The sequence below is a fragment of the Ananas comosus genome, linkage group 19 (genome assembly GCF_001540865.1).
Source record: "Ananas comosus cultivar F153 linkage group 19, ASM154086v1, whole genome shotgun sequence".
NCBI classification, from domain to species: Eukaryota; Viridiplantae; Streptophyta; class Magnoliopsida; order Poales; family Bromeliaceae; genus Ananas; species Ananas comosus.
Genome location: NC_033639.1, coordinates 8399843 through 8412366, shown reverse-complemented (window position 1 = coordinate 8412366; position 12524 = coordinate 8399843). Strand labels below are relative to the sequence as shown.

The 12524-nt window shown below is 33.2% G+C and overlaps 1 protein-coding gene across 1 annotated transcript; it reads right to left on the bottom strand.

Moving 5' to 3' along the window:
* Positions 980-3038, bottom strand: LOC109725072 (CBL-interacting protein kinase 6-like). Its single transcript, XM_020254129.1, has 2 exons — positions 2846-3038; positions 980-2231 (listed from the first exon to the last, which is right to left on the bottom strand). The coding sequence occupies exon 2, from the start codon at positions 2214-2216 to the stop codon at positions 1167-1169; it is 1050 nt and encodes a 349-aa protein (XP_020109718.1). The 5' UTR covers positions 2217-2231; positions 2846-3038; the 3' UTR covers positions 980-1166.

Genomic DNA, 12524 nt, shown 5'->3' with positions numbered 1-12524 from the left:
TTAAATTGTGGCATTTTTTTATATTTAAAAGTTTGATTATTGAAATAAATATACGAGAGCAATGACGGATTTTTTGTGCATAAATATACGATTGATGAATCGAGAAGCATCGGGCAGATGCTTCTTCGATGTTAATAGATTTATGGATTATCTCTCAAAAAAAAAAAAAGATTTATGGATTAGTAGATTATTGGGCTGATAAAAATTATTATGGATTGAAAATACTAACTACTAATTTTAAAAGCTCGGGCTAAAAAAACACACATTCATCATATAAATTAACTGAGCCCAACCTGATCTTCTCCGCTAGGTAGAATATAAAATCAATTTCCACCAATAACCCTACATCATCGGTTTTGATATCACTTGTGAATCGAAAACGCAAATCAATAATTTCAAAAGATCAAAATGAAAGAAAAGACGCATTCATCACACATAAAGTGTCTAGATGCACGGTGCTTATGGGCTCAATTGTCGTTCGGCCCAATTAAATTTTCACTACAGTGGCAGAACATTAGATTTTTTCGGCCAACAAATATATAAGATGAATATAGCAGCAGCATCTGGATAGTTTTTTTTTTTTTTTTAAAAGAAAGATAGCATGCTACCCGTTTCGTTTATTTCATTTAGAAATAAACTTAGCTGTAAATGTGATTTAATTAGAATTCGAACCTAAGTCTCGGGTACCAACCACCAAGCCTTTTTGTCATTTGCGCTAGAGACGATTGGTAGCATCCGAATAGTTCATCGGTGATTCTACTATCATTTATTTAATAGCATTAAATAAAAACCTTTCAGAATAATGCTTTGGGATCTTTTAGACCCTTCAAACCATAATTAGTCAAAATTGTCCGAGTATGAAAGAACAATTAGAAATAAATCCATTTGGCACCTTAAGATTTACTAATTCAAATTGCTGAAACCAGTCAAGACATACAACAATCGATCTTTTTTTTCTTTTCCTTTCATTTGATAGGGGTTAAATCCCCAATTCCTCTTAGGAATTCGAAATGATCCAACCATCAAATGGACCAAAAGATATCATATACCTAGTAGAGCACTCTATGAGTGTCTATTTCCTCTTACAAAGTAACAACACAGATATTATGTATCCAACAGTTAAGATCGCAGATAAATTAAGCCATGCTACGTACAAAAGATACCAATTAAGCAGCAGAAACTTGAGTTTCTGACTCCGCCCACATTACGAACTTAACAGCAGGCCGGAGCTCATCACGGCAGAACGGCGTCACCGGAAAAACTTCAACTGCTGCTGCTGCCGCTGCTGCCGCCGCTGCCGCTGCTGCGATCGTCACCCTAGCCCTCGCCACTCTCTCCAGCGTCGAAACCACTCCCCTCGCCCTCTCCTTCTTCGCGGCCGCCCTCATCTCTTCCTCCTCCTCCCCGCCGCTCTCCGCGAAAAGCGGCGACAGGTCGAATCCCTCCGACAACGCAATCAAATGAAACGCGTTCATCGTCGCCGCCGCCTCCTCCTCCTCCGCCGCCGCCTCCTTCCTCTTCCACTTCTCCGTGGATTGCGACAAACCTCGCGGGATCGGGCACTTCTTGAGCCACGGCGCCTCCGCAAGCTTCGCGATCGTCGTCCTGCTATCGGGATCGGGATCGAGCAAGCCCGTCAGCACCCTCCGCGCGTCGGCCGAGAGCCACGGCGGGCAGCGGAAGTCGCTTCTCAGCATCTTCTTATGCATGCGGATGATGTCGTCGTCTAGAAATGGCAGAAAGCCCGCGAGAAGCACGTAGAGGACGACGCCGCACGACCACGCGTCGGCCTTCCGCCCGTCGTATCCTCTCTTCCGCAGGACTTCCGGCGCGGTGTAGGCCGGCGTGCCGCAGGCGGTGCGGAGGAGGCAGCCGGCGAGGGGGGCGCTGAGGCCGAAGTCTGCCACCTTGAGGGTGGGGAGGGGGCTGCCGTCGACGTCGAGGAGGAGGAGGTTCTCGGGCTTGAGGTCGCGGTGGCAGACGCCGCGGGAGTGGCAGAAGGCGACGGCGGAGACGAGCTGCCGGAAGAAGTGGCGGGCGGCGTCCTCGGGTAGGCGGCGGCCGGCGGCGATGCGGGAGAAGAGGTCGCCGCCGCCGGCCAGCTCCATTGCGAGGTAGATCTTCGAGCGGCTCGCCATGACGTCATACAGCTCGAGCACGTTCGGGTGGCGGAGCGTCTTCATCGCTGAGATCTCGCGCATCAGCTGCTCGGCCATGCCGTATTGCAGAATCTGTATTTAAAAAAAAAAATAAAAAGAAAATGAAAAGACAATAAATTCTCTGTTTATTTTATTTTTAAAATATTTTTTTTTTTTTAAAAAGTAGAATCGATGTATCCGGTCAATAAATACTGCCAATATGGCGATTATATATAGTATCATATATATAGTACTATAATATACTAGTAGTAGTATAGGTATATTTTTTTAGGGATATATATGGAAAAGTTTCGTTGCCATATGTGTAGAAGATCCGGGAGTAGATGTCTCAACCAATATTACTAGTGTATTATTAGTATATTAAATTTTCATGTTTTAATTTCTTAAAAAATATTACCGGCTTTGTTAATTATCAATTATTACTTGCGCACTAAACTCATTTTAAATCGTATCATTTAAAAATAAGAATAATTTCTAATTCAGAATAATTTATTGTTTTTATCCTCCAAAATTTATGATAATTTTATTGTTATTTTAGTAATATTTTTTACAATTATTAAATTACAGCAGAATAATAATAATTTGAATATTTTGAATAATATTGTAAGAATATTATTAACCGCCAACCAAACGAACTCTAAAAGCATTAAAAGCATGAAATCTTCGTGTCGTGTCTCGTCGTGTACCTTATCCTTGTGGATGACTTTGATGGCGAGGGCGCGGCCGGAGCGGAGGTCGCGGGCGCGGTGGACCTTCGCGAAGGCGCCGCGGCCGAGGACGCGGCCAAGCTCGTAGCGCCCGCCGAGGACGCCGCCGCCTCCGCCGCCGCATCGGGACGAGGCGGAGCATGCGACCACCCCCTCCGCCGCCGCCGCCTCCTCCTCCTCCTCCTTCATGCCGATGTGTTGTACGTCGATCAGGAGAGAACAGCAGTCATCGATCGAATTTGAGGATGAGGAGTGATTAGTGACTACTGCTGCTACGTAAATATTGAAGCAAGAAACGGATGGCCAGAGCGGCACGTCGCCGCCCCCCGCCGCTTACGTCAGCGAGCGTCATGGCGCATTCCCTTGAAGGAGAGAGAGAGAGAGAGAGAGATGTGTTTTGAGACTTTGAAGAGCGAAGGGAAATGTGGGGGAACGAACAGAGGAGACAATGCTTTGTTTGTGTTCCTTGGTTTGGGGGTGTATCATGTATGTATATAAATGGAGAGGGTGTGGAAAGTGTATTTACCATTTTGCCCCTTCGTCGACTCAGTATTTCTGCATGTTTGTTTGCCCCCATGTTGAGAAAAGTCCTTCCTCTTCTCCTCTTCGTCACTTTTCTTAAATTTAAGTTAAAAAAAAAGAAAAAAATTATTTAAATTTCAATTCAACTAAAAACTTATTTTTTAATCTATAAATCAATTACGAGCAAACAAATATGACCATAGCTGAACTGCCACAAACACGCACTTACGCACGTATATGTGCACAGAAAAAAAAAAAAGAAAAAGAAAAATTGAAAAAGAAAAATCAATTACGGACCTGACAGTAGTGAAACACTTGTTAACAAAAAAGCCGCGCGCGGAAATTAAAAGCGAAAAGTTTTTCTCTCGTACCATGAAAATCGTGATTTTTAGACATAAAAGTTACCTTCGTTAGGGTTCCGCATAATTTCATTAGCTCTTTAATAAAATATCTTTTGAGTCAATGGCGGTGAAGTCCCGTGTGGAAGAGAAAGAAATTAAAAAAGTAATAAAAAGTTAACTATTGTGACTATTTTTAACCTTCTTGTATGATAATATAAAAATTTAGAAAAACTTCAAATACTCCCGTGTAGTTTCACATTTTCTCACTTTAGTACCTTATAGTTTAAAATATATCAAGTTAGTACCCAGTGGTTTTACATTTTCTCACTTTAGTATCCTGTGATTTAAAGTATGTCAAATTAGTACCCTACAGTTTCGCACTTTCTCACTTTATTACCACGTGGTTTAATATTTCGTTAAATTATATACGAAAAACTTCCGACACCTTACCTAAGTTTATCGAATATTCATTTTAGTATCATTTAGTTTAACTTTATCACTGATTTAGCGAAAAAAATATTCCGAAATGGATAATAAAAAGAGAAAAATGAAACCACGAGGTACTAATTTGATACAAAAATGAAACTACAGAGTACTAACTTGAAACACTTTAAACCACAGGGTACTAAAGTGAGAAAGTGCGAAACCACAGGATACTAACTTGATACACTTTAAACCACATAATACTAAAGTAAGAAAGTACGAAACCACAAGGGATATTTGAAGTTTTTCCTAAAAATTTTCAGTAAAATAAATGCAAAAAGTGGAATAACTACAAATGCAGTGCCGTGGACTTCCTATCAATCAAATAGTAACGAAAAATTACCTTTTTTTTTACTTAAATTTCAGTTCAACTAAAAACTTACTTTTTAACCTATAGGGTGCATTTGGTTCGCCCTATCTTTTAAAAATTTCTAGTAATCTAATGGGATTAAAAAAATATGACGATATTTGGCTAAACGCACTAAGTAATCTAGTTGGTAATATTGGATTTATTTGGGAATAAGATTCACCCCAAAGTACTAATCTCATTCCCTTGAGGGAGGATGGGTAGGATTGGGGTAATCATAATATATCTAATCTCTTTCTTTCTTCCTACCCGCCGGCTAATTGATATTATTTTTCTTTACACTCTAACCTTATATCTCTCTCTAAACTTATTTTTCTCCCTAAATTTCAATTTTTTTTTCTCTCTCTAAACTAAGCTTTCTCTCTCTCTCTCTTTTTCTAAAATTTCAACTCTCTCACTCCCTCTAATTTCGACTATATTTTTCTTTCTATTTTTTTTAATTATGCTCTCTCTCTCAAACTTATACTCTCTCTCACTTTTTTCTAAAAAGATGTTGAAACTTTTGGTAATATTATCTAAAATTAATTAAATAAATAAATAAATTAATTGTATATTTTTTATAATATTAAATAACATGGCTAATTAATATTACCGTGCAAACCAAAAATAGAAATTTCACATTCTTAGTAATAGAATGAACAGAAATAAGATTCTCAAATATCTTTTATTCCTAATAATCTTTCATAATGCGAACCAAACACACCCATAAATCAATTATGAGTAAACAAATATGATCATAGCTGAACCGCCACAAACACGCACTTGCGCACGTGCGCATGCACAGAAAAGAAAAAAGAAAAAGAAAAAGTGATTAGCCGGGGCTGACAGCGGTGAAACACTTGTTATAAAAGAAGTTGTGGAAATTAAAAGCAAACCAAACACAGGAATTTTACATTCTTAGTAATAAAATAAATAGAAATAAAATTCTCAAATATTTTTTATTCCTAATAATCTTTCATAATGCGAACCAAACACACCCATAAATCAAATAGGAGTAGACAAATATGACCATAGCGGAACTTGCGCACGTACACATGCGCAGAAAAGAAAAAAGAAAAAGAAAAAGTGATTAGCCGGGGCTGACAGCAGTGAAACACTTGTTAGCAAAGAAGTCGTGGGAATTAAAAGCAAAAAGTTTTTCTTTTGTGCCATGAAAATCGTGATCTTTAGACATAAAAGTAAGTTACCTTCTTTAATTAGGGTTCCGCATAATTTCATTAGCTCATTAAAATATTTTTCGAGCCAATGATGTAGCAAAACCTTATTAAAATATCTTAATACGTACAGCGACAAAATGCTTATCTAGATAATTCTGCAAGAAAAAATGCTAATGCTTATCACAACAAAATAAGCTTGCAAACCCTAATTTGCGAAATTTTGGAAAATAAAAAATTCATTTTTGGTACAATTTTTTACATGTTTTGAATTGTACGGAATGGACGGTGATTGGGGGTGGAGGAAAGGTTCAAATATTAGTTAATTAATTAACAAATGAAGGATCTCGTGATTTACATTGATGTGTAAAGAATCGCTGTTTGGACCACGGAATCTCTAATGTGTTATATATGATGTGCGCATGATCCTACTTCACAAAAATAATTAAATACTTATTTTTCTCTAAACTGAATATAATAACTTCAAATTTTTAATTTTTTGACATAATTGTTTGGTAAAAATGTATCGAATTTATCTGAATTATGACTATTCGGAATCAACTATCTATCTTCCAAAATTTTGATCTTACTAGCTAAATATATAGCTAAATATATATATACTGATTTTTTTTCATTTCGATGAATTTATAGTTATGAAAATTATATAAAATATACTAGCTAAATATATAAAAATAAACAACATTCTAATTTTAAAATTAAAATATCATCCGCTGATCAAATCAAATAAATTGAGAGATTTGATAATAATAAAATAAAAACTTTAAAAATTTAGATAGCCCAATCAAATTTTTTTAGGTCAAAGGTTCAAAAATATTAGTTAATTAATTAACAAAGCAAGGTTCTCGTGATCTACGCGGATGCGTTGTCACATGCGACGTTGCATGGCTCAGAGCTTTCGGTCAAATGAACGGCTCAGATTGGATCCTTCCAACCGTGGCGCGGTGCCATCCCTTGATCAGTTGACCATTCCATTTAGAAAAAATTATGTTTTATCAAAAAAATTAATTTGTTGCCAAATTTATTTTTTTAATCAAATTACACTAAATAATTAACTTTCATTATTTTCGTATAAAATAGATATATTAATAGTTATTAGTTTTACCATATAATTAATACACATACATAATGGTAACAAAATAGTAAGGGGAGACTAAGGGGCCGTTTGGTTGGATGTAGTTGCAGAAACAGTGTAGTTGGAAATACATGCAGTTGCGCATGCTGCAGTTATAACTACACCTAGTCTGTTTGGTTTTACGCAGTTGCAACTGCTGCAGTTACATTTCTTCTGTTTGGTAATATGAAGCTGATAGTTGTATTTATGAATTTTGTCACCTCTTTAGATAGAGTGGTGAGGTTACCTTCACTAAACATAAAATAATTGTATAAATTTATTAATTATTTAAATTTACTATTTATAAATAAATAAGTAGATATATATAATATTTTTATATTTTTCAATAATTCTTCAACTTATTAATCGACACATTTAAAATTTTTAATTTATTTAATTTTAATATGTAAATCAAACTTTAAAAATTTAAACGATTCTCTCATTTTTTTTTATGAATTTTAATAATTATAATTAATTAAAACTTATTAAATTAACATACACGATCACATTCTATAAAAATTTAGAAAAAAAAACTATATTTATATTTTAAATAAAATAAATTTAAAAAAATTAATTTTTTGCACAAAGCTTGTATTGTCTAAAAAATTTTATTAGTATGAGTTTATTTATAAGTATTTTTATTTACCTATATACATATATTATTTATTTATTTATTATTATTATTAATTTGTGGGTGATCTTCTCCCTCACCAACTGCTGTAGTTGAAACTACGACCAATTTGGATGTAGTTCCAACTACAGCATTTGGGCCTTCTTGTGCAGTTGGAACTGCAGCAGTTGAACTCAACTACACTAAACCAAACAAAGGAATTATGGCTGCACGCATTTGCAACTGCACTGCAGTTGCAAATGCGTACAACCAAACAGCCCCTAAGTGCTATTGCTTTAAATTTTTTTTAAAAAGAGAATAATATTTTAAAAAAATTAGGGGATAAATTTGAAAAACGAATATTTATAGTAAAATTTTATTCATTTCATCCTAGATAATTACTTACTAGCTTGTTTTTCATTCAAAGAGATTATACCTGTGGCAAAGTTTTTCTCCTCCATTATTTTCTTATCACCTCATGTGATGTATTTTACAATTTATTTTAACTATCTCGCTATATTGTCTATTTTTACGTAGCTGCTAAATTAGCTATCGCATCATAAACACAAAATTCAATAAAATATAATATTAGTAGCTGAATCAGTTATGAAAACACCATTATCCTCGATTGCGAAACTAAGTTAGTTAATAACAAAACCATCCTATTAATTAAAGCGCAAATTAAAGCTCAATTCATAAATTGTAGCAAATTAAAGTCTAATTAGTTACTATATTTACCATTTTTTATATAGTCTACCTTTTTTAATTTATAAAGAACAATGCTTAGTGGTTTAATTAGATAACCAAATTAGACAAACACTTTTATATAGTATATATATACTTTATAAACCATGTGAACATCATAATTTGCTCTCGAATCTTCGATTTACTCCTGAGTTGGATTATTCCATCAAACTCACTTGGATAATCATGTACCTTTTATTCACTAATTGGTAGGTTTAGGATAATGACCAAATTGTTTAATCATTTTTTTTTTGAAAAGTAACACCAAATAGTTTAATCATGAATAAATTAGGATTAGTACAAAGAAATAATTGCTATGTAGGTGACACATGGATCGATCACAACGGTGCATATTTACTTAATTATAATTTAAACATACTAAGTAATGTGTAGGCTAAAAGTGGGATTAGAAAATATTTTGGATAATGACCCAATGATTTAATTTAATTATTTACACTATGTAGGTGACACGTGGTATAATCACAATAGTGCATGAGTTCTTTTTTTTTTTAGATTAAAAAAAAAACTGATTAGTTCTATGACAAAGCTGATCTCTTGCTTAATCATTTAAACCTGTTGAGTGTGTAGGCGTTTGCGGAGGCAAAAGGGATAATATTTAATATAACCTTCAAATTTTCAAAAATATATAATATTTTTTGTTGATCAAAATATTTTATTGATTTTCAAAAAAAAATTCAAATGTTTCTAAGCTCCTAACATTTATTAATGAAATTTGAGGTTTAGAAAGGTATTTTGATAATTTTAGGACAAATTTGAAAATTTTAAATAATGGCCAAGCAAAAATCCCTTGGCAAAATATAGGTTAATTAATTAAGTGATTATCTAAAATAAAATTAATCTCTCTTTAAAGCATTGCACTAATTAACTTCGTTCTAATTCGATCAAATTTACTAAATCTAATATGTTAGTATCATATTTCTTTTGGCATATAGATTTTACTTCGAGCTCAGAGCAGCATTCAAATTTGGATTTTGTATATCAACCAACTGTTTTAAACAGCATGAAGTAGAATCTAGGGTTAATTGCATATAGCACCCTGTAAATATATCGAATAGTAAATATATCCCTACAAGTTCATCTTTCTTATGTTATCCTTGCAAAACTACCGTGATATTCATATTTATCTCTCTAGTTTATTACCATTAAAGAACTATTTATTTTTTAATAACGGATAAGTGAAATGTCAATTTTATCATCACAAATATATCCCTAAAAAGCCTCAACTGCTATAATCGTGAAGAAATGTCACCCCAAAAAATTTTCAATAATCATCTTCTTCCTAATCTCCTTCCTCTTTAAAATCTAACTCAATCCACCATTGTTGCAATCTCTTCTCTCACTCTCCTTTTCTCCATTTTCTTTTAAGCAAAATAAAAAAAAATTATAAAGGAAATTTAATGGGGAAGCAACACATGTTCAATATGGACGAGCAACACACATCGTGGATGAATAAGGATAGATAAATTCTAGTTACATATTAGTAACTAGCATAAAAGAGAGAGGAAGCGAGAGAGAAAAAGAAGAGTTCCTATTGCTAGGATTTTGATTGAGCGAAGAAAGTCTAACACAAGAGGAATAAAACTATCAATTTACTTCATTGACTAATCAGAGTTGAGTATTTTACCTATAGTTAACTAAATTTTTCTAACAGATCCTAAATGGCAAGGGCATATTTAAAAATATTTGAACTTTTGCAAAGATAACGTAAGAAAAATTAAACTTTATAGAGATATATTTGCAATTAGTTATATTTACAGGTAGCTGTATGCAATTCCCCTGGAATCTATAAAGTTTGAATTTAGTGCATGCACCATGGGGTTGTTGTGAAGGGCTCATCAAGGGTCCACTCCCAACATGGACTTTTAGATAACCTTCTTAGATCAAGGTGAGGGATTTTGTCTTATTATTAGTGTGACAAACATCTAACTAATTGATGGCTTAATCTCACCATTCTCGCTAAAATATTCCATGCATTACTTCAGAAATCATAAGTAGCTTATAGTAGGATATATTATGTAACAGTGTAGAGCTAGGTGCTTTTAGAAGAAGCGCCGAGAGTCACGTTTTTAAATTTTGTGATTTTTAATATCATTTATCTAACTATCGAGTGATCTCAAAGTATTCCTGCTCAGTTTGGAAGCACGAAAGTTTTTGTGTTTTTAAAAGCATTCCAGCTCAGCTCTTAAGCGCTCTTCGCTTGTTTATGAAACTTTTACAAGATTCCATGTAGCATGCATGAAATTACATTAGCACATGCATATACTTGAATAATGGAGAAAGGAAGAGAGATGTACTGAAAAATAGAAAACCCTAATGATATTTCTTGTTCCTCTCCATTGAAGCATTTGCCTCAACACTAGGAGAGAGTACATAAATGCTTCTATTTTGATAAATCAAACACAAGCAACAACCTCTCTTTGCACCCACAAGCAAAAGAGAGACATGAGAAAGGCTTTATTTGGGGGAGCTCTAAGCATGCATTAATTGCATAAACAAGCAAAGTGAAATGATATTAGTGAGTGGAAAATAAAAAAATATATTTTTTAAAACCACTCTTTTATAGATTTTGTTCTCCGAATAAAAAAAATAAAAAAAAAGAAAAGTAGACCTTTCCATAAAATCAGAAAAAAACTATTTTTTTTGAAGATCAAACGTATAAAAATATTTTTTCAGTCAGAAAAGTATATTTGAAATTTTTTTATGGAAACTAAACCTCTTAGATTTATTATATATCACAATAATGAGTAGTATTTTATTGGGATTAATTGTCCTTTTGATTTTAGTTACATGAGTTGGTTGCATGCATCAGGAAAATAATTATTCCGCTAATTAAGCTGTACAAGAAAATATTAACCACTTAATAGATTCTCTTTTTTTCATTTTTCTTTTATAATTTTCATGTCCGAGGATCTCACGGAGAATGATGCTTTGTACAATTGATTGAATCTTTCCACTAAATACTAGAGCCTCATAAAGGATGAAGGATCCGCCAAGGATCCGCCAAGGGTTCAATTATTTAAAAGCTTATGATACTTCAAAAACTTAAGCTATTATTTTTTGACTAGCTCCCTTTGACCGACTGTGAAACGGCCGTTGTATTCTAAAAACTTAACCTTCTAGAGAACAGTATTTTTATATTGTTTATATTTAACACATTTCTTACGTCTGGGCTCAAAATTTTTTGCCACGCCCATGACGTGGGTTTGAATTAAATGGAAGAAAATTAACAATAAAAGGAGCATGGCGTGACACGAACTTAGTACCTTTTATTCTGATATCATGTGAAACAATCGTTGTACTCTCGACTTAAAAAAATGTGATTTACTTGGAGAAAATAAAGGAAAAGGATTTCTAGTAGTTTTGTAGACGCCTATGCGCGTAATCTCAGTACTTAATCTTTTTTTATTTGGGGGAGAGAAGAATAGTACACTGCCTGCTTGTTTCATTAAAAAAATGCACTAAGCGATAAGAGTGAAAAACCGAAAAAAAGGAAGATGAGGATAAGATTGAGGATAAGAAATAAATCAAAAGAAAAACAAGAAACAAATAAGGAAAAAAAAAAAAAAAAAAGACTCGGGAAATCCCTGGCTACAAACTAAGACATCCAGAAATAAAAATCTCCTACTAAAACTTCTAGGCCCCGTTGGTTTGGGGATAACGAAGAATAAATTTTTTTTATTCTTAGAATAGCTTGTTATTCTGGAATTATTAGGAATAAAAATAAATTGTGTTTTGTTTGTAATGCTGGTATTTCTAGAAATAATTAAAATCGTGTTTGGTTAATTTTTTGGAATAGGAAAGGTTAGTGGAAAAAAAATGGTTGGTTGAGTTTGATATAAAATATAATTAAATAAAAATAATTTCTTATAAAATAGTTATTATAAAAATAATTCATTATAATATTTAATAAACACAATTTATTATAACATTTAAATATAATATATTATAAATTTTATTATAATATTTAAATTTAAATAATATGTATTAATATAGTATAATTAATAATTTTATAATAAAAATAATAAAATATAATATTTTATAATTTAGTTTTAATTCAATTTATAATTTTAATAAAATTTGAAATTAAACTTTGGAATAGCATTATTCTGTTAAAATGGTGGAATAGTAAATTTCAAGCTATTCCGAAATAGCCGGGAATAGCAAAATTTGACCGAAATAAAATATTCCGGTCAAAAAGCACTCGGTTTGACGGAATAGCAGTAATAACTTTCATTATACCCATTTTATCCTTGAACCAAAGGGAACCCTAATGATCATATTATT